We start from the raw sequence: 22,110 nt of genomic DNA, 5'->3' as shown, positions 1-22,110 counted from the left end.
ACTCCCATACTCTTCACATCCTCCCACATTTCTCTCAGCACACTAAAACCAAACTTATACACTCTCTCACACACACCGCTATCATCCACACCTTCCTATAATTCGCTACTATCACGGACAACTCATACGCTCTCCTAGGGCTTCTTCACTCACACCATCTCATGCAATCCTGTCCTCTCCTATCGATACTCCTAATTACTCCTCACACCTCCTGTTATTATCAGCAATTAAAAACATATAACATATAGCTAACTAAATAAAAATAGTACATATAACATTCAGCTAACTATAACTATAATTTAGAAACTAAAATAACAACTAAGCAAAGGGAAAGTAGGAAAAATAAAATAAAAGACAGATGAGAGAAAGAGTCAGATGGCGGCGGCAAAATCCTGCTTTCAGGCAGCCTGAGGAGTTTGCAGCTCCTTTCCGATGCAGGGTCTGATGAACGGCTTCCTGGGCTTCACCCTCCCGGATGGCAAGGGAGGGGGACGGCAGCAACACCAACGCGGCCTGGCGCTTCTCCACCGCCCCTCTTGGTGGTCTGAGGGGCCCGGCAGCAGCTCCAGCGCGGCTTGGGGCTTCTCCGCGGCCCCTCCCGATGGAGTGAGGGGCCGGGCAGCCGCGGGTCGCCGAACTTCTTCCCTCCCAGATGGAGGGGAGGGGGCGGCAGCAGCTCCGGAGCGGCTTGAGGCTTCTCCGCGGCCCCTCCCGATGGACTGAGGGGCCGGGCAGCCGCGGATCGCCGGTCTTCCTCCCACCCGGATGGGGGGAGGGGGCGGCAGCTGCTCCGGAGCGGCTTGGGGCTTCTCCGCGGCCCCTCCTGATGGACTGAGGGGCCGGGCAGCCGCGGATCGCCGGTCTCCTTTCCTCCCAGATGGATGGGAGGGGGCAACAGCAGCTCTGGGCAGCTTGGCGCTTCTCCGGCCCCTGCAGGTGGTTTATGAGGCCGGATGGGCCGCGGCTTTTCTTTGCCCTCTCCCGGATGGCAATGGAGGGCGGCGCGGCCTAGTGCTCTTCCACAGGCCTTCCCGGTGGTCGGAGGCCTACTCCGCTAAATGGTGCCCACAGCAGAAATGGTAGGTTGGTCCGATGCCCTGCACAATCAGGGAGCTTTCTCATCAGAAATTGCAGCAGGAAAGAGGCTGGAGGCTGAGGATTCCAGCTGATTATGATTTGGACCCGCAGATGTTACTCGGGTCGCTATTGCTTCGTCGCCATCTTGGGGAAAAAAAAAAAAAAAAATCCTAGGTACTACTCCTGGGATCACTTGGAAGGCCTGATAATAAATCACTTTATGAAATCCTACCAGTTTTTTCCCCTCCAATTAGATGTCGTTCAGTTGTTTTTGTGGGCAGTACAATCCCCACCTAAAACATATGAATATTAGCCATGACGACCTGAGCTAGTGGGAGCTGTATTACTCCCTAAACCAGTGGTTCTCAACCTGTGGGTCTCCAGGTGTTTTGGCCTACAGCTCACAGAAATCCCAACCAGTTTACCAGCTGTTTGGATTTCTGAGAGTTGAAGGCCAAAACATCTGGAGACCCACAGGTTGAGAACAACTGCCCTAAACCCTGGAGAGATCCAAGCTGAAGTAGGATGTTATAGAACTGATATAGGCAGTATATCTAACTGTATCCATTCTGCCAGCCATTTTTAGAAAGTTGAGGTCTTTATAGGGGGAACAAATATTTCTGCCTTTTGCTGGCAAGAGCAAAATCAGGATCTCAACCAGGATTTATTTTGCCTACACTTATATACATGCACTAAGTTGTCATGTACATGTATAAATGGATTGGGAAGGCACAAATCATAGCAGTTTCCCATCCCACCCAAAAGCGGGGAGGGTTTTCCAGGGAATGTTCTGATAGTGGTTTCCCATCATGCTCACCACAAAATAGACACATATATTTCTCACACATAGTTGTGCACATGCTATCAAGGTGAAAAAATGGTCTTCATTTTTGAAAGCTTGTCCTGAATGTGGATCAACACTCCCATTGTCTTTAGACATTGTGAAGGAATTGGAGGACGATGAACGACAGCTTCCAGTTCTGCACTTTTTAGCCATGATCAGGCCTGATTTTAAAGGAGTTGCTCTGGATCCTTAGCTTTGAGCGGCATTTTGGTCTTCAACAAGGAATTGCTGTTTTGCGGAATGCGACCTGCAAATTTAAGCCAGAGTTCTAGAAATAGTTGTGGCGAGTCCATACGTTTAGCTTATCCTTTCCTTCAAATAATATTTCCACCTAAAAAGAAAAGACAGAAAGTCAGAAAAAAAGAGAAAGCAACATTTTATTGAAACACTGCATAGAGCGTCACACTGCCATTGCGCCTTCAGTCCTCAAAAATCACCAATATGGCCATCTCATGCAGTGTTACTGCCAGATCACCTTTCCTCCATGTACTACAGGCAACTTTAGTTTACCTTTTTACACTGTTGCTTGATTCACAATCCACCCCAAACAGTTATTAAATTGTTTGGTAATGCTTAAAAAACCTATTGAAGGGTTGAGAAAATGGCTTTGTGACTGATCCAAGGTCTACAGTATTGAAATGACTATACTAGATTTGTTCATATCATCAGTGTGGTATTTTTGCATTCTTTTAATAGTTGTTTTAAAATATTGTTTACTATAGTTTACTAAATGGTCATAGTTCAATGATGTGGGATCATGGAGTGTGGAGTTAGACGTGCAATGGGTTAAACCCTTGTGCTCCTGAACTACTGATCTGAGGGTTGGCAGTTTGAATCCGTGGGACAGGGTGAACTCCCTCTGTTAGCCCTAGCCCCTGCCAATCTAGCAGTTCAAAAACATGCAAATAGGTACCACTTTGGCAGGAAAAGGCAAAAATACGCTCCAAGTAGTCATGCTAGCCTCACAACCAGGAGGTGTCTATGGACAATGCAGGCTCCTCAGCTTGGAAATGGAGAAGAGCATCTCCCCCAGAGCCATAGATGTGCACCACCCGCAGAACCAGAAATGAAAGGAGAAGCCTTTGTCTCTGTCTATGTGTCTCATTGTATTTCATTGTAACAAGGTACTGAATGTTTGCCTGCATCTCTTTCTATGCTGTAATCCACTCTGAGTCCCCTTGGGGAGAAGGGCAATATATAAAGTCTTTGTGTTGTTGTTGTTGTTGTTGTTGTTGTTATGTTGTTGTTGTTGTTATTGTTATTTTACAATGTCTTCAGCTTGCTCTGCAAAAGACTGTTGGTGGCTCACCAAACAATAACTCCTAGAATTCCGTAGCATTGAGCCATAATCTTTAAAGTGAGGTCAAATTGCATTCGTTTTACAGTGTAGATACATCCCAAGTAGCCTTAGCAGGGCTGCAAATTTCTGTGGGTCTGTACTTCTCTCTTCAATTGAATAATGTGCAAATCACAAGAACCACAAGGGATCTGACAATTTTGGTACAGGTGGTATTTAATTTCACTTTAAACTATTGTCTATTGAAATAATAGAGAATTGTATGTGTGTGTTTTTGTTTTAAAAAGACCTAAATTATTTTTAAACAGCCATCCCTCAAAATAAATAGATTTCAAGTGCTTCCAGAATCTCTTTTATTTATTCATGCAATGTTTTACAAGTTATAATAACATCCCATGAAAAATTAAGCTGGGAATATAAAAGATTCATGGCAAAGCTTCTGACCCATCAAAAACGGAAAGCCTTGGGTTTTGTTTTAGAAAATCTCTCAAGTAAATTCAGCACACACCAGAGAAACTACACACCACCCCTAATGAATTGCTTCTCTTTTTCTTTTTCAAGAAATTATCATCATCATCATCATCATCATCATCATCATCATCATCAGGCACATAAATGAATTTTACATTTTGACCTGGGTCCCATCTCCAAGATATTTAATTGTGTACATATATGGAAGCACAGGTATACCAAAATCCAATAAAATAAAATAAAATCCCTAAACACTTCTGGTCCAAAGTGTTTTGGTTAAGGGATACTCAACGTGTACAATAAAATGGCAATGTCTCAAGCAAGGTCCAAAATCAAAGCCGCTCCTTTTCCCTGGTCTTTGGCACCAAAACTATGGAAATCTGTATCCCATATCCTATATATATATATATATATATATATATATATATATATATATATATATATATATTCCACCCTAGATCATGTAATCTCAGGGTAGTGTGTAAAAAAATAATTTAAATGATGTAAAACAAGTTAAAACAGAGGGGGAAACAGACTTAAAACATATTAAACTATTTTACAAGTTGAAACGAGACGGTTTACAACCAGTTAAAACAGCGCAAGGCAATTTAAAACAATGTACATGTCCAGATTTGAATGAAATCAGTTACCCCTGATAAAAAGCCACATTTGTACTGGATGCTATAATAATATTCAGTTTGCTACCACACAAAGCTTTAACAAGATGTGTTCCTTCAATGTGTTACCCTTAATTTTATTCATATCTATCTATCATATATCTTATCTACCATCCATCTATCAATCTATCTGTGTGTGCGCGCACATGCACACAAGCTTGCTTTTAATATAGCAAATGTTTAAACCAGAGTTTTCATAGAATCATAGAGTTGGAAGAGACCTCGTGGACTATCCAGTCCAACCCCCTGCCAAGAAACAGGAAGATCACATTCAAAGCACTCCCGACAGATGGCCATCCAGCCTCTGTTTAAAAGCCTCCAAAGGAGGAGCCTGCACCACTATTCCAGGGCAGAGAGTTCCACTGCTGAACAGCTCTCACCATTAGGAGTTCTTCCTCATGTTCAGGTGGAATCTCCTTTCCTGTAGTTTGAAGCCATTGTTCCACATCCTTGTCTCCAGGGCAGCAGAAAAACAAGCCTCTCCCTCCTCCCTATGACTTCCCCTCACATATTTATGCATGGCCTTCATCATGTCTCCTCTCAGCCTTCTCTTCTGCAGGCTAAACATGTGCATCTCTTTAAGCTGCTCCTCCTAGGGCTTGTTCTCCAGACCCTTGATCATTTTAGTTGCCCTCCTCTGGACACATTCCAGCTTGTGAACATCTCCCTTAAATTGCGGTGCCCAGAATTGGACACAGTATACCTTGTGTTCCAAGGCAGAATAGAGGGGTAGCATGACTTCCCTGGATCTACTTTCCAAACATTTCATGTTGGTGACACACCTTTTAGGCATGCATTATTTTGCAACACAGTAATTCAGTTTTACTTGCAATCCGGAGGTGAAACCATCCTTTTACAAGTAATGCAGATGTATACATAAATTATAATAGCAAAATGTTTTGGGGACACAAAATATCTCATGAAAACTTTTCATTTATATATTTTTTAAAATATATGATTTGTAAGATAGTATCATACATTTCCAAGATTTTTGTCATCTCTTGTTACATTTATGCAACACACCTACATACTGCAGCGGATACACTTAACATGTGCGACACACAGTTTGGAAAGCTCTGGTTTAAACACTGCCAGGTGATACATAGAATTGGGGAGGGAGAAAAGGACAGAGAAACTAGGTTTGCATGAATCTCAAAAGCTTGGGACCTGCGAAGGAAGAACCCACCAATCATTTGGGGCTAATTGCTGCCAAGTAGAATTCAGCCCTGTGGGTGTTTCTAGGAAAGCTCCTTTAACTGCTGTTTATCAATTCTTTTGCAAATAGAGGCTTAGCATCCAAGTGGGTGGGATGGGTTTTCAGCAGCTATGTACTGCATTCCCAGCAGGTGCAGAGGACGACCTCCCACTCAATGTCAATTTGCACAAATGGAAAGATTTATTATTAAAATCAAGCCTACATGAAGATGTGCCGCTTTTTAAAATACACACACACATGCATATTTAACTTGGACTATTCAAACTTTAGAAACACAAAGTGGGCAGAACGATTGCAACCTCTTCCTGTTCAATAAGATTCTTGTGGCTTTGAGAGGACAGAAAAGCAACAGACGTAACCTCTCTTGGCAATGCGTTGACTTCTGGCATGAAAAAGGAACACATTCCTTAAGTGCTTTAACAGGTAAATACGGAGGTGCATTCATAAAGTAATGCCATTACATAGTGAACATAGACACTTGGTGAGTTAGCTTCCTGTGACAAGCTTCCAAGGAGAAATCAGTATTCAAGAAAAGACAAGCAGCAGAATATGAATATTGTCATTACCTCTTGGGAGAAGGATCAAGAGGTTTATGAACCGATTGGATGCTCTCTAAAGCCAGTAATCTTTAACTCACAGTTATTGATGAATTTTGAAAAATATATCTTATTTCCACACATGCAGGCTCATGTTGAGGATATACAGAATGATTAGCATCATCCTGCTATTGCTACCAGCAAATATTGGGGAGAGTCAGCTGGAGCTCCCGGTAGTGCAATGAATTAAACCCTGATTCCGGCAGGACTGAAGACCGACAGGTCGCAGGTTTGAATCTGGGGAGAGCGTGGGTGAGCTCTCTTTATCAGCTCCAGCTCCCCATGCAGGGACATGAGATACGCCTCCCATAAGGATGGTAAAACATCCGGGCATTCCATGGGCAACGTCCTTGTAGATGGCCAATTCTCTCATACCAGAAGTGACTTGCAGTTTCTCAAGTCACTACTGACATGAAAAAAGCTCTACCATTTATACACGACGATTGCTGCGTTTGTGGAACTGATACCTGTGCTTTTCACCTACCCACATTTGACAAAATACTGGTATGTCCTCTCTAGGAATTCACTATGGACCCCATCACATTTAGAGAGGGAAAGGGAACCGTGATACCCTGTTCCCTCCACTCTTTCCCCATCTTGTGAGATGGCTAGCCATCCCACGTCATTTTTGCATCTTACCCCATTCCCCCCATTTTCCCCTGCATTCTTCATTCAGGAGTAGGGTAACACCCAACTACTGAAGATGGTCTTTGGGCTCCGTTTCCATGCACTGCAGAAATGGAGTCCCACAGAGTCCCACCGGAAATGCCCTTATTTTGTCTGATGGCCTCCATGAGACTCCAGTGGGGCTCTGTTTCCACAGCACATGAGCCCGAAGACTGTCTAATGAAACCCAAAATCTCCAGGTATTTTATGGTATGCTTTCACTGGATGCTACTGCAAGCTCGCACTGGAGGACCAGTTAATTCCACGAGGGGATACATCTCTTGAAATTTCTAGGTCCTACAGGGTGATTCTATGGTAACTTCTGGCAGAAGTCACCCATTTCAATAGGGTTACTATTATTCACAATTTTTGTTGTTTCTGTATTAAGTTCAGGAACATATTCCCCATGGATATATGAGAATGTATTACCTTCACAAAAAATGTTCAGCAGATTGATCTGACAGTTGGTGGATTTGAAAAGTTCATTTGTGGTTAGTTGACGCTGATTTTTAGGCAGGAAAGATAAAATGTGTTTTTTTGGGGGTATATAAGTAGGATGAGTGTTGTCATGCAACAATAGCTACTAAGGCTTCTCTGCTTGCCTTTGCTGGGGTTAAATTGGTCATTTCCCTTCATAGTGCATCTTGTGGAGAAACTCTGCTGTAAACTAAGGGGAAAGTGTGGCACATTCTATGCCATAGTAGCAGTAATGCATGTTATAGGTGCAGCGGGTTAAACCACTGAGCTGCTGAACTTGCCGATCAAAAGGTTGGCAGTTCAAATCCAGGGAGCAAGTGAGCTCCCACTGTTAGCCCCAGCTTCTGCCAACCTAGCAGTTCAAAAACATGCAAATGTGAGTAGATCAATAAGTACCACTACTGTGGGAAGGTAACGCCATCCCATGCAGTCATGCTGGTCACATGACCTTGGACAATGCCAGCTCTTTGGATTAGAAATGGAGATGAGCATCACCTCCCAGAGTTGGACACTAGTAGACTTAATATCAAGGGGATACCTTTACCTTTTTAGGTAACTTAAAAATGCCTTTTTTCCTAAAACCTTTTATTCAATGGATTCATACCCCCATCAATTTCATAGGGCTTTCTTAGGCAAGGAATACTCAGAAATGGTTTGGTATTGCCTTCTTTTGAAAAATAGCCTACACCATTGATATTCACCCTTCATTAACCATCTCAGAGATTATGATCTTCTGGGGAGGCCCTGCTCTCGGTCCCACCTCCTTCGCAGGTGTTGTTGGTGGAGATGAGAGACAGGGCCTTCTCAGTGGTGGCCCCTCAGTTGCGGAACTCCCTCCCTAGTGACATAAGATTAGCCCCCTCCCTCCTGACCTTTAGGGAAAAAACTGAAAACTTGGATGTGGGACCAAGCTTTTGGATAATCAGTTAGTGCAATATGTGAATTTGGAATGCTGCAATGATAATTTGAATGGCCTGGACTACAATATTGGATTATGTGATTTTAATGACTTTAATGTTGAAATGTTTTTAGTGTGTGTTTTAATGTATATGTTTTTATTTGCTGGATGTGTAATGTATGTTTTGTATGGCATCGAATTGTGCTTTTATGTTTGCCACTTTGAGTCCTCTTTGGGGTTCAGAAGGGCAGGATATAAATATGGCAAATAAATAAATAAATATTCCTTGGTAGTCCCCTATCCAAGCATTAACCAGATCCGAACCTCCTTAGTTTCCAAGATAACCCATGCACCATTGCATTTTAAACTAATAAAGGACAATGCTAAAACAATAGATATTATCCAGTCTCTGTAATGAGAAAGAGATAAAGAAGAAAATAATTTTAAAAAACATGCTGAAGTAAGGAAATGTACTTTCACAGGCAATTATAAATCTAAAAACATGTTCAGATGATAGATTGTGACTTTTAACATGGAATCTTACTTTCTGTCTTAATCTTGATGCCATCCCTCACTCCACACAAATGAAAAAAGATAATTAAAAAGTGTGTTATGCTTCTATTTTGTTCAAGCGGCATTGTTGTCAAAGTCCACCCTCGCTCCTGTTGTAATGCACGTGTTTAAATTATATCACTTCCCAAAATAGAATCGAACATTCAATTAACCAGAAATGAAGGACAAATGGAAAAAGCATTTTGGAGTGTATTTATGCTTTTCCACATTCACTTTACAACCAAAATTCTGGAAGAATGCAAGTGTTAACATTGTCTCTATTGGTATTAATAGCCATAAGATGTCATGCAATATCCTGTCCCATTCATGCGTTATTTATGATTGGTATTGCCAATTGAATCCCTGTAGCATGAAAGTTTTTTTTATTGTGTATATTTCATGTGCCTGTTCTGTTGGATGGATAAATCTGAAGCACATTCAGACTACACAATTATAGTTCTATTGTACTATAACTGCCACAGTTTCATGGAATGCTGGCTTTTTTACATTGATGATATACTAAAACGGTGTTATAATTCTGTAGTGTCAATGGGACCATGGACATTAAGTCCACCCCTCTACTACTGACAGCAATCCAGCTACAAACAGTAATGAAGCTGTCACTATATTTATTTATCTTATCAAGCTAATTGAGGATACAGTTGTAATGTATTTAAAAACACAAACAAAGTTTAAAAAAACTTGGCATTATACTAACTGTCCTTTGACTAGTAGCTGGGCACTTCGAGAGTGCCTCTGGTATTGCTATAAGAAGGTCTTCCATTGTGCATGTGGCAGGGCTCAGACTGCATTGTAGCAGGTGGTCTGTGGTTTGCTCTTCTCCACACTCACATGTCATGGGCTCCATTTTGTGGCCCCATTTCTCAAGGTTAGCTCTGCATCTCATGGTGCCAGAGCCAGTCTGTTCAGCACCTTTCAAGTCACTCAGTCTTCTGGGTGCCCAGGGGGGAGTCTCTCATTTTGTATCAGCCATGGCTTGAAGTTCTGGTTTTAGCCTACCACTTTTGGACTCTTACTTGCTGAGGTGTTCCTGCGAGTATCTCTGTAGATCTTAGAAAACTATCTCTTGATTTAAGGTGTTAGTGTGCTGGCTGATATCTGAATAGGTGATGGACCACAGATATCATTCCCTTGGTCCTTTCATTGTTGGCTACTACTTCCTGGTGGATTTCAGGTGGTGCAATACTGGCTAAACAGTATAATTTCTCCAGTGGTGTGGGCATAGACATCCTGTGGTAATGCAGCATGTCTCATTAAGAGCCACATCCACTGTTTAAACGTGGTGAGATGTGTTCCACACTGGGCAAGCGTATTCAACAGCAGAATAGCAAAGCACAAGGCCAGATGTCTTCACTGTGTCTGGCTGTGATCCCTAGGTTGTGCTAGTCAGCTTTCGTATGATATTATTTCTAGCACCCACTTTTTTGCTTGATAGTCAAGCAGTGCTTGTTGTAAGTCAGAGCTGTCACTAACCATAGCATGGAATCTTAAACCACCACCATACTACAAAAATAATGTTGGCCTTCTGCATGCATGGATTCAACCATCCATATCTTGGAAATATCCCCTCCCCCCACACCACGTTGACTTCCCCTTCTAATAAAAGGGACATTATTTTTTTCCATGACGTGGTTTATAATGGGTCTGGAGCATTCTGGAACCAAACTCTATACCTAGTGGAGGCTACTGGCCGAGCAAAGTGGGTAATCCACACTGGGCTTTAGCCTTAATTTTAAGGATGTTGTCCAAGAGGTTGGCTCTATTTTGGAGACAAGGTTCAATATTTTTAATGTTTGGCCTAAAATCTGGAGGAGGTTTATCATGGAAGTTGGTGCTACTTGTCTCCACTGACGCCCCATGTACGCTGTCATAAATGCAAATATATGAGTCTACACTGACCATATAATTCAATTTCAAACTGCATTATAAGGAAGTCTAGATGGAGCCTGAGACTCATACAATTTTGTTTTTACTGCAGCATATGATTCACCTCTGAATCAAAGAGCGTTTTCCTCTTGTCTTCTCTCCGGGAGCTACAGCACCATAACATGCTTTGCCCTCTGAGAGCAAGCTTGTTCTGTCATAACACTTAATGGCTTTCCATGCTTCTGCACTTTGATCTGTTAATTAAAAAGGGGGGAATTGTGTGACTCATGATAGCTAGGCTGCTGGAACTCTTAACTAGCTAATCGCAGCACAGAAGCAACACCTCTGAAACATAATTTGCAAAGAACCAAAGGTGCTTGGCAATATCAGGAGCATTTATGGAGACATGGGTGGAATATACAAACCTATGCAATTTTTGGAACTGAAGCTAAACTCATATGCAAGGACTTCCAGCCTGCTTATGAGGGGTTTCCATCTGCTTCAGCATTTTTTAATTTTAAAAAACCCTTACCCCCAGCTGCAATTGCAATCCTGACTGCTAGCAGTGTGCTTTCTTTAAAACTAAAGGGCCTGATAAAGCTGTTAACAGGCACAAGCATCTCTGTTTACTTTCTGGACAAGAGCCAATATTTGCTGGAAGTCAAGGATGTGTCAATTTCATGGCAGGAAGTTCCCAGCATTGCAAAAGTAGGCATGGATTACTGAATTGCAGGTGTGTGACTTCTTTCCTTCCCCAATGGCTCATCCTCTGACTAATCAAATGTGCAAATAACACTGTGATGAATTACATCTGGGCATTCGGGTAGTTTATATTAACAGACATCACATGGTTAGAAAAGATGGCGCTGGTATAAAGTACATCTGTGCTTTTAGCAAAACCCAAATGCATGAGATGAAAACTTGCCCAGGTAATTTATATAAAAACACTAACGAACTCCCTTCCTGTCATATAGTGGAAGAATGCACCATCTTTCAGCACATTTGTCATGAGTTATGAGAATATTCAAAAGAAAGCATTGTTTGAATTTTTGATTGTATATCAGAGGTTCTCATCCTTCTTCAATCCAGTGTCTTTCAGATGACAATGGACCAGAAGTGGATAGCCTCCCTTTCAAGAAGAATTCTGCCCACTGAATTACGTTTTTCTTCAGTCCACAAATTTCCACTATTAACTGTAACTTAAAACTTCAGTTGATCATGTAGACATAAGGACTGGATATACGCAAAAATGATATAGACAAACTGACCATGGAAAGCAAACACAACAATGATGAATTGTAGATGGCAATGACTTTCATTGTCACATTAACTGCTACATTTGAATTTGGGAACCAAAGGAAAACTTCATAAGGGAGGTAACAATTTTATATGGGGAGCAATGTCCTCTTTTTGTATCCCTTGTAACTATACCCCTGTATGGACTACAAATCACATGTACTTCAGACAGCCTACCAATGATTAGATGGTGAAAGCTGTGGTCCAGGACATTTAGGAAAGACATCTCATCTTGGTGACCTGACCTTTTCTTCCCTTTAATAGTTAAGGGGACACATTACTCATCTTGTATAGGCACCTTGACCTCTAGATTTTGTTGGGCTTCACTTGCAACAACACCCCACCATTGGAAACATTGGCAAAAGGATGCTGGGAGTGCAGTCCAGATGTTTGCCACTCCTCCATCTATTCATGTCCCACCAAAACAGATGACAGATATTCTTGGAAGTTGGGATGGTGGAGGAGGAAAGAGGACTAAGCATTATTTCAGTGGCAAAACCAAGGAAGGTTTAATTCATAGTTTTGAAAGAGGCTGATCAAAGGGCAGCAGCAGAGGAAAACAAACACAAAGAAAACTTTTGCAGGAACAAGCTACTCAGCTGGTCTTAGAGAAGAAGGTCAAAGTGCATACCAATCTTGCCGTCAGAAAAGTCAGCAACTTCTTTTTAATATTGTTTTGGATTTGGCAGTAAGCCCTCAAAAGAACTGACTATGTGTCCACTACAGGTGGATTTAGAAGGGCTTCAAGGTCAAGTCTGCAAAGCCTTCCTTCATACTCCTATTATCCTGACCCTATAGACTGAATTCTCTTTTTTATTTTACACTCTGACCAACTCTTTCTAGAACTAGGCTTCTGCTGCTGTCAGGTAAGGATAAAATGATGAGACAGAGGATTTATCCTGGTACTGTGACCTTGGCTGGCACATTGGGTGGACTTGCTGCTGCTTGCACTCAATCTATTGGTGCTGACATTATGAAAACCATATCTATTTCCATACCTTTCTCCACAGTTTGAAAAGTCACTTTGAAGAAGAATGAATATAATGACATTTGGAAAGCAGCTTTAAGTAAGCAGCAGGAGGATGATACTCTGTGGAGTGGCTTCAGCATGCCATGGCTTCATTTCTTTTTAAAGGTCACTGACCTCTGTTATGGGAATTGTTGTTACTTGTACTGAACAGGTTGCCAGCCCATTAATTAAAATGTCTCTTTGATATGATGACAGAGCACTTTTTTGTTGTTGTTATTGTGTACCTTCAAGTATTGGCAACTCTAGTTTGAATCCATCATGTGGTTTTCTGGGTAGGATTGTCTTAGAAGGATTTACCTTTCCCTCCTCTGAGGTTGACAGAATATGATTTGATTGAATGGGGTTGCAAACCCTGGTCCCACAGTGTCCTAGTCCCACACTCAAACCACCATTTCTTGTGAGCCTTCAAATCTTTTCCAACTTACAGCAGCCTTAAATCAAACCTATCATGAGCTGAGAGTGTGTGACCCACTTAACCAAGGGGTTTTCATGGCTGAGTAGATAATCAAACCCTGGACTCCAGAATTGTAGTCAAACACTCAAACCATTGCAATCCGCTGACTCTCTACACCTCCCTTTACAAATAATATAAGGGAGTCAGAGCAGAAATGGGAGGGCATCTTCCTGAAGTAGCTTGTTTCACCTTGAAGAATGGCAGCCTCTCTAGGCATTAATCTCTGTCCTCCCCATTTGCATTTCTTATAACCCAACTGCAAAGTGTCTAGTACAAATTGAACCAAGAGCTTTGTGGTACAGTGAAGGATTGAATCAAAGTCACATAGAACTTTATTTCACATACTAACCATTCTTCTCACAGGATTTATAGTGATTCCTACTGACCTGAAGTCACATCTTAGTGTTCATCTGTTAGGAGAGCCTTAGTTTCCCCTTTTTTGTATTTGGTCACTATGATGGGATAACCCTAATGGTATGCCCACACTTCAGAGTTATGGACATTTTGAAACCACATTTCCTGTCAGGTGTCTTTGCTATGGGATCTTGGGATTTCTAATGCAGTAAGGCAAGGTTTTTAGCTAGATAACTCTAGTGTTATAGTTCAGGGGAGTGGATCAGACTTTTCTAGTGAAAAGAAAGCGAGAACATCACTGAATTAAACTACAAAATGCAAGATTCTATAGGATGGATTTTATAAGCCAGAATCCATTTGAGAAGTTATGAATGTACAACCACCATAGTACCATGTCTATGCAGTGACTCCCATAATATCTCACCACTAGCTTTGGTACCTAAGGCTGCTGGGAGTTTCAGTCCAACATTATCAACATATTATTCACCTTTTTCTAGACTATTTCCATTTACTTCCATAAAATTAAAACTGCCTAAAAATTATGCACAGGTTGGGTTTTCTTTCAATCAGATATGGTTTTGTTGCATTTTAAAACTGGATTTTAGTTGCATTTTATCGTATTGTGGTTGCTCTGGGTATGGAAACTTTTATAGAAGTAAAAATACACCCAAGCATTTTGATTCAAACAGAGGTTTGGAGCAGTAGTATGTGAAATGGCTGTCCAGGGACTGGTGCCAATTTGTGAGCTACTGGTTGGAGACCTGCAGATAGTTTCCAGGAAAGGAAGAAGCAACTGTAGCCAATGATCACTAATGTGGAGCTGGTTCCTGGCACACTGGGGTCAGGGGGAAACCTTGCTTGGCCCTTCACATCTATAACTTGAGAAGCAGTGGATCAGGGAACTGAAATCAGCAGCCTAAACATAGCATGGTGTTAAAGCTTCTGAGATAGTAAAAGTGGAAGGAAGGGGACTAATGGAAGCTCAGTAGATAAGAGCGGAACATTAGTTAAGAGAGGTCTTTCACTGTGAAAAGGATGCACAGGCTGTTTGGCCTTGTTCCATGTGAATTGTACCATAATTAAACATTTTTGGGAATCTTTTCACTGCTGTTCCTTCAATGCAGATTTTAATCCAGACATTTCAAATATAATTCACAGTGGGTGGAACTGATGAGAAAGGAAGGGACATTATGAGTATTATCCCCTTAACCTTTGACCTCTTATGTGCATGATTTCCTGGTGAGATTCCTCTATGATAGGCGTGGGAACTTCTGTCTCCCTCAGATGTTGATAAATTCCAGCTCTCATAATTTCTCTCCAATAGCTAGGCAGGCTATGGGATGTAGAGGCCAGCTAAGCCATGTGCTCTAGCCTGCCTAGCTATTGGCATCCAGTGGATGATCCATTTCCCTTTCTTGCCCTATGAACAGCATCTCCATGCTAACCTCTGTGCTAAATTCTTGAAAAAGATCAAGAGACAGGGCATCCAGTAAATCATATCCTACCAATATAGGTGCCCTCTCCAGAGGGCTCCACCCCAAATAGTGAATGAATCTGTCAGTCAACAGTAATTGTCATGTCATTCAGGACTAGTGGACAACAAAACCACATGGCCAATGTATACTACATAATCATAGCATGATGAATTCACTTGAATTGCTATGACTGTATCCTTTGGATTCCCGGGGCTTGCGTTATATTGAGGTCCTAGAGAAGAACCCTCTAGTTGAGACAACCCTCCTTAAACTATATAACTAAGTTTTCCATGGGATGGGATCAAACCAGTTAAAGCAGAACCACAGTGCTATAATCATGTGGAGTGAATGGGGCCCTGGTGAGAGGAAAGCATACAACCAAGGCAGAACAAGATTGCTTTGGGTCCCCTGGGAGTGGGGTTCCTTTCAAATTTGAGAGTTTGAGGTCCAAATGGACCATAAATCCTGAATTAACTCTTTTCAATGCGGATAATGTTATAGCATAGCATTTTGAAGTTGTAGTTTGTCCTTCCTTATAAAAAATATGGTTATGAAGAAATATGAAAAAGTAGACAGCTTTTGGTATCAGAAATTCCAAATCCCTCCTTGGCTAAACCAATGCACCATCTGAATCCTCTTCTTGTAAGCCCAGCATATGAGTCCTACCCTATCAATTGAATTCTGTGTGTGGAGAGGAGTTTTATGAAGGGGTGGGGAATATAGCCATCTGTATTTGTGGAGATGCTTCATACACATTTGAACACTTGTTTTCCAGCATTTGAAATCATATGGATGAACTCTTCCTTTCAGAAAGCCACCCTCCATGTGCATAAAGGGTGATCTAGTAAAGGAGCAGCATTAACATCCTTTCCATTTTCCTGCACTAGCATACACAGCCCAAAATCCCATACGAAATGTTTATGTTTATTAGTGTGGTTTATATGCGCAAATGGGCTGAGTACAAGGTGCCATTCTACACTCCTCTGAAGAGTGCAGTGGTCCCCAACCTGTGGTCCGTGGACCAGTAGTGGTCCCCAAGAACGGAAATATGGTCCGCGGACTCAGCATCACTATACCATTGCCTCGAAACCACGCTGTAGTGAGAGTGACTGGTCTTGCAAAACCCTCTTATAGTGCCCAGGAACGAGGATGTTGGGAGGGGAGAGGCTGACTACTCACGAAAGATTACTACTACCACATCAGCTCTAGATTATTAAATATGGTTTTCTGTGGATGAAGAGATGGTGACTGCTGGATGGCATATTTTCTGTATCAGAAACTAGAGATGATGTGGTCTATCCAATGCAATTTTCTGAAACAGCACCTCAAATAAACAAACCAAATCTAAAGTTGACCAAAAACCGATTTGTAACCCTTTTGGTACTAATGTTGGAGAATGGTCCCTAGTCAAAGTGATCTCTGTTCAAGTAGTGCCTGGTCAAAAAAAGAAGTTGAGAACCACTGTCTTAGTGAAAACAGACATGTGTGAAAAGAGTCACATGTGAGGAAGGAGTGGTGGGTGGGCAGGGCATTACTCTCTACTAAAATCTGTATCTGGTTCCCCAAATCTTTGAATAGAGGACTGGAGATATAGTTAATTTCAATTACTGGTCCAAATGGATTTTACATGTCCTTCTTTCTATGGGCTGTGTTTGCCTACTGAACAGTAGTTGTGATTGTCAGGCTTGGATCCCAGGATTTCATCCAAGATTATCTGATCTGAACAGGATTATATGAGTCTACACTGTCAAATAATCTGGGATAAGCAGATAATCTGGGGTCAGATCCTGGGATATAAGGGAGTGTAGATCCAGCCTCAATTGTCTATTCCAGTGAGCTCAAGGGAACTACAGGTGCTTACAGATATACTCACCAGGCACTTTTATATGATCAGGTAGTTTAGTTGTGTTCATTTGTTTGCTTACTTTAAAATAGATATCTAAAAAGAGGTGAGAGTGTTCTTTTTAATTTATATACACGGCAGGCAACCTGACCTCCACCTAGGCAGCTTTTGCTGATAAAATATGAATAACATGCCTCCAAGGTGCTCTGTACTGCTGAAGAAAGTGAGCCCATTCAAAGCCCCCTTTCTGTGCCATGGTACCCCTAAGAACTTACTGGAAAAGTTGAACTGGAACAGGTGTATGAAAAAGTGGGAATTTTGTATGCTTTATTCCTATTTAGTTCAGGTGTTGGAATCAACCATGTGAACTACTTGTCCCAGAAGTCCTGAACCAGAATATTCAGAGGTGAAGAATTCTGAGATTTGCAAGTCATGATTGTACTCCCTGTTGAATTAAGATTTAAAATATTCATAAGTGCCCACTGGATTCTGCAAACATTACAGTAGAACAATCTGTCATGAAGGCTGTATGTATAATATACATCAACATTTTATTTTTCAAATAAATAGATCCCTTGGTTTGATCAATTGTTAAACTGAAAATCAGTTCTCATATTCAGTGTTCCCTACAAAAGATCATACTAAAGACCTGTCTTTTCCAACACTCATACAGTTGGGAAGTCTGATCTGGCCACAGTGGTCCACGCTCTTGTCACATCCCGAATAGACTACTGCAACGCGCTCTACGTGGGGTTGCCCTTGAAGACGGTTCGGAAACTTCAACTAGTCCAGCGAGCGGCAGCCAGATTGCTCACCGGAGCGACATACAGGGAGCACACCACCCCCCTGTTGTGCCAGCTCCACTGGCTGCCGGTGCAGTTCCGAGCACAATTCAAGGTGCTGGTTTTGACCTATAAAACCCTGTACGGTTCCGGTCCAGTGTATCTGTCCGAACGTATCTCCCTTTACGTCCCACCCCGGAGTCTCAGATCAGCTGGGGAGGCACTGCTCTCGACCCCACCACTTTCACAAGTGAGGCTGGTGGGGACGAGGAGCAGGGCTTTCTCAGTGGTGGCCCCTCACCTGTGGAACTCACTCCCGGGGGAAATCAGGACATCATCTTCCCTCCTCTCCTTCAGGAGGAGGATGAAGACGTGGCTTTGGGACCAGGCCTTCAGGCAATCTGGCAATTAAATCAGATGAATACGACCAGCAGGATGGAAGAAGTGGAATTGAGAATGAGAGCCATGAGTTAGTGAACGCTGACTATGTGGGGGGATAAATTGGGTTTGTATGGGGTTTTTATTGATTTTATTGATTTTATTGGTATTATGTATGAATTGTTAACTATGAATTTGTAATAATTTTGTATTGATTGTTTTGTGACGCGGGCATCAAATGGTGCCTCGCTTTTGTAAGCCGCCCTGAGTCCCCCCCGGGGTGAGAAGGGCGGGGTATAAGAACCTGTAATAAATAATAATAAATTTCTTGTGGGCTTTAGGGAAGCCAAAAAACAAGATGCCAATGTGGCAGCACTTTTCTTCTCATTGCCCTCAACAACTGGGCACACAGAAGTATCTTGCCTCTCCTTTGGAACTTTTGCAAAAATGTTTTCTTTCTGTGCTTTCCTAAAAACTCTCTCCAGCCCAGTTAATAGACACTTACCACAGCTATAGTTCTGGGAACTAAATCCTATTGGTTGCAGTGGATCCTGTTTCCAGGAGAGTATGCATAGGAAATGGACAGCCTTTGCATGCTCACTTCGAAGTAAAGTGTAGGATAATAGGAATGGTAAATTTGACATTCAAAATTGCTCCCCACATCGATACAGGCAATATCATCCAGCTTCCATCAGTTAGAGCAGTAGTTTCCCAACCTTTTTTTTCTTCCAGGGACTACTTTGACCAGGGATCACTTTGACCAGAGACCACTCTCCAACATTAGTACCAAAAGGGTTACCAATCAGTTTTTGGTCAATTTTGGATTCAGTTTGGTTATTTGGCATGCTGATGCAGAATATTTCATTGGACAGACCACATCAGCTCTACTTTCTGATATAAAACATATGCTATCCAGTAGTCACCATCTGCTTGCTCACAGAATAAGCCTCAGGACTATAAGAGGGTTTCACGAGACCAGTCACTCTCATTGCAACAGTGTAGTAATGGTGAGACCATGGACCATCTTTTAGTTCTTGTGGACCACTGGTGGTCCAGGGACCACAGGCTGAGAACCAATGAGTTTGAGCAAAATGATTAGAACAAAACCAGACCAGAGAATGTAAAATACCAAGAAGTAGCTGATACAAGCTATTATAGTGATATCATAGGAGTCCTATCATATCAGGTGAAATGGAGTGTGGAAGAAGACAAGAAGCTGATGAATACTTTAATTTACCATGGTTGAAGAAGTAAATGCAAGAGAGGGGAAACTGGGGACAAACCAAGCAGCTTTTTGAACACCAAGTCTTTGCAATTTGCTTCACTTTATCTTAATTATATCTAATTAAGGCTTAAGCAAGTTTCTAGGCTCCCTGGTAGCACAGCACAACCTGCTATAAAGAAGTCATTTGCCAATCAGGAGAGGCTAGCCACAGACTACATGTAAACATTGACTCAAAATATTGATCTAACTTTCTTTCGAGGTTGTAATCTCACTCCAACAAAGTACATGAGTTTAAAAGCACTGATTAAAGCCCCAGAAATCTCAATCACAGAGGAAAAGATGATGTGTCATTTCAGAAATGCATGTAATATAAATGGTTGGTGGTTCTGATCAGTGCAAAACCAGAAAGCCATTACCATTAATCTGGTCTTACAAAGGCTACCATTACCTATGTACTTCCTCCCTGTTCACTTTGTTTATGATCCTCCATTTTTATGACCATCCTACTACAGTATAATCTTCCTATGCCTTGAAGTCAATGTAAAGTAGGTCATTGTGAAGAGAGTTCTACCTCTCAAATCAGATAAGGTCGCCGAAAAGTACAATTCTAAAATTTTTCCACCCATGATACTTACCTGGCTTCTCTGTGTTCCAAAGAAAGCCATCTTCATGCAAACTCCTGTAGCACAGCATTTGCTTCCTTGGCTTTCTTGCAGGTGTACAGCCATTTGATTATCCGAGCATTGCGCTCAATCACTGAAGTGCCAGTAGGAACCTGTTCTGTGAGTTCTTCTTCCAGGAGTCCATCATCCCCGCTGTGCCTCGTGAAGTCACTTTCGGATGTGGCCATGCTGATGCTGCGGATCCGAAAGGAGAAGTTGTCGGAAGCCACAGAAAAGTTCTCCTGGCCAAGGTCCTCTATTACCTTGGGTTCAAGGCCACAGTATTTAAAGAAGGTGTCAAATTCCGAGAAAGATTTTGAGTACCGAGAACTAATGTCCGATTGGGAGCGATGAAGACCTTTCAGCCTCACCTCCTTGACCTCATAAGGTGCCGTAGTCAGACTGGGGGCATTCTCACACCTGTTGGTGAGAATCGTGGCTGCACCTGTCTTTGGAGGCACTGTCTGTCCTGCCAGGTCAAGGTTCTGACTCACCTCTTTGCCCATTTCAGCCCTGTCCACTTCAGGCGAGACATCTTCCTTGACCATGGCTTTGGATGCCTCAGAAACCAGCTGCTTTTCTTTGAAGGAGCCCTGGAATAGTCTTCTGACCAAACTCCCACGAGTGCTCTCCTGGCTTTGACCTCTCACAAACTCACACTTCTGGCGATAGATTACTAAGGAGTCCGGTCTCATCTGTCTCTTGCCACTGCTACGCCTCACAATGGGAGGACCACGCTCGAGGGGAGCAGGGCCAGAATCCATGGTGGGGTTAACTTGGGATTCAACACTCTTCTCCTCAGCCACATTGCTGGCTTTCTTACTTCCAACTGAACAGGTCTCGCTGCTGCTCTCTGAACCCGAGCTGAGTGCTGTAACCACGGCTGGTTCATGCTTAGTCCTGATTACCTGCTGACTTTTGACATACTTGGCCTTGTCCGCTGCCAGTCGTTCCACAGCACTCTTCCGGCCCGGGTTGCCTGCCTCCATCTGTTTGCGAAGGTACTCGGGACCTTTGTTGAGAAGTCGGGCTGTCAGTGAGGAATGGAAGCCGGAGATGGCATGCATTCTCTCTGTGTGAGAGATTTCAGTTGGCATATCAGATTTAGGTGTCCCAGGCTCAGTTGTAAGTCAGGAAAATGAAATCAAATTGCACAACTCCTCCCACCCTTTTTGCTTCCTTCTCCTGCTGCCTTCTTGTGGCTCCACTCCTCAGGAATAGGGAAAGCCAGGGTCCCTTTCCAAAGTATCCACTATCCAGACCCTGCTGCTTGCTTGTCTTGATCAGTTGCTGAAGGAAGGAGAACTCCTCTGCCGGAGCAGAGCCCAACTGTCTGTGCCTGCTTGCAGACACTCTGACTCTGCGCACACACACACACACCACACACACCTCTCCACAGCTGCTTCCTTGCACATTCACCTTTCCTCAGAGCCAACCCCTGAGAGCCAGACCCAGCCAATCCAGTCGGAGCGCTGAGGCCTCTCTGACATCACCAGGGAGGGTGATGGCTCATTGACGTTAGGGGAGCGGCTCAGACCATCAACACACCATTGCCTCTAGCAAGGGCAAGCCCTGATGGAAGTGTTTGTTTAGCATATGCTTTTGGCGGCTGCTGCCTCCTCCTCCTCTCATCTCCCAGTGGCAGCAACTGCAGCAGCAGCAGTGAATGCCTATGTGCGAAGGAGAATACCAGAAGTCCCTTGCAGCAGAGACAGCAAAACTTCACAACACATTACTCCCTGTTTTCAGAGAGCAGGAGATTTGAAGACAGGATGGGATACCTATGCCAAGCTTTGAAATTAAGGGCATAAGATTTTTACATGAAACCTGATCAGTGCAGTGGCTATGAATTCACATAGTCCCTGGCTGAAATCTTGCATCTGCTATGCACAAATTGAGTGGCCTTTGGCAAACCTTCTCTCACAGCCTTCGTCCCTTTACTAGCTGTAATGT

General features: G+C 42.6%; 1 protein-coding gene across 1 annotated transcript; it reads right to left on the bottom strand.

Moving 5' to 3' along the window:
* Positions 1-807: 807 nt before the first annotated feature.
* FAM110C (family with sequence similarity 110 member C) lies at positions 808-21,715 on the bottom strand. The gene is made up of 2 exons (XM_060752724.2): positions 20,131-21,715; positions 808-2,252 (listed from the first exon to the last, which is right to left on the bottom strand). The coding sequence occupies exon 1, from the start codon at positions 21,252-21,254 to the stop codon at positions 20,163-20,165; it is 1,092 nt and encodes a 363-aa protein (XP_060608707.1). The 5' UTR covers positions 21,255-21,715; the 3' UTR covers positions 808-2,252; positions 20,131-20,162.
* Positions 21,716-22,110: the final 395 nt, after the last annotated feature.

Source organism: Anolis sagrei, chromosome 1, assembly GCF_037176765.1.
Source record: "Anolis sagrei isolate rAnoSag1 chromosome 1, rAnoSag1.mat, whole genome shotgun sequence".
NCBI classification, from domain to species: Eukaryota; Metazoa; Chordata; class Lepidosauria; order Squamata; family Dactyloidae; genus Anolis; species Anolis sagrei.
The sequence above is the reverse complement of the archived record's forward strand: the minus strand, read 5'-3'. Positions and strand labels throughout refer to the sequence as shown.

Bases quoted from the DNA above. Each gene is read 5' to 3' on its own strand.
- FAM110C (XM_060752724.2), bottom strand. From the start codon at position 21,254: ATGCCAACTGAAATCTCTCACACAGAGAGAATGCATGCCATCTCCGGC.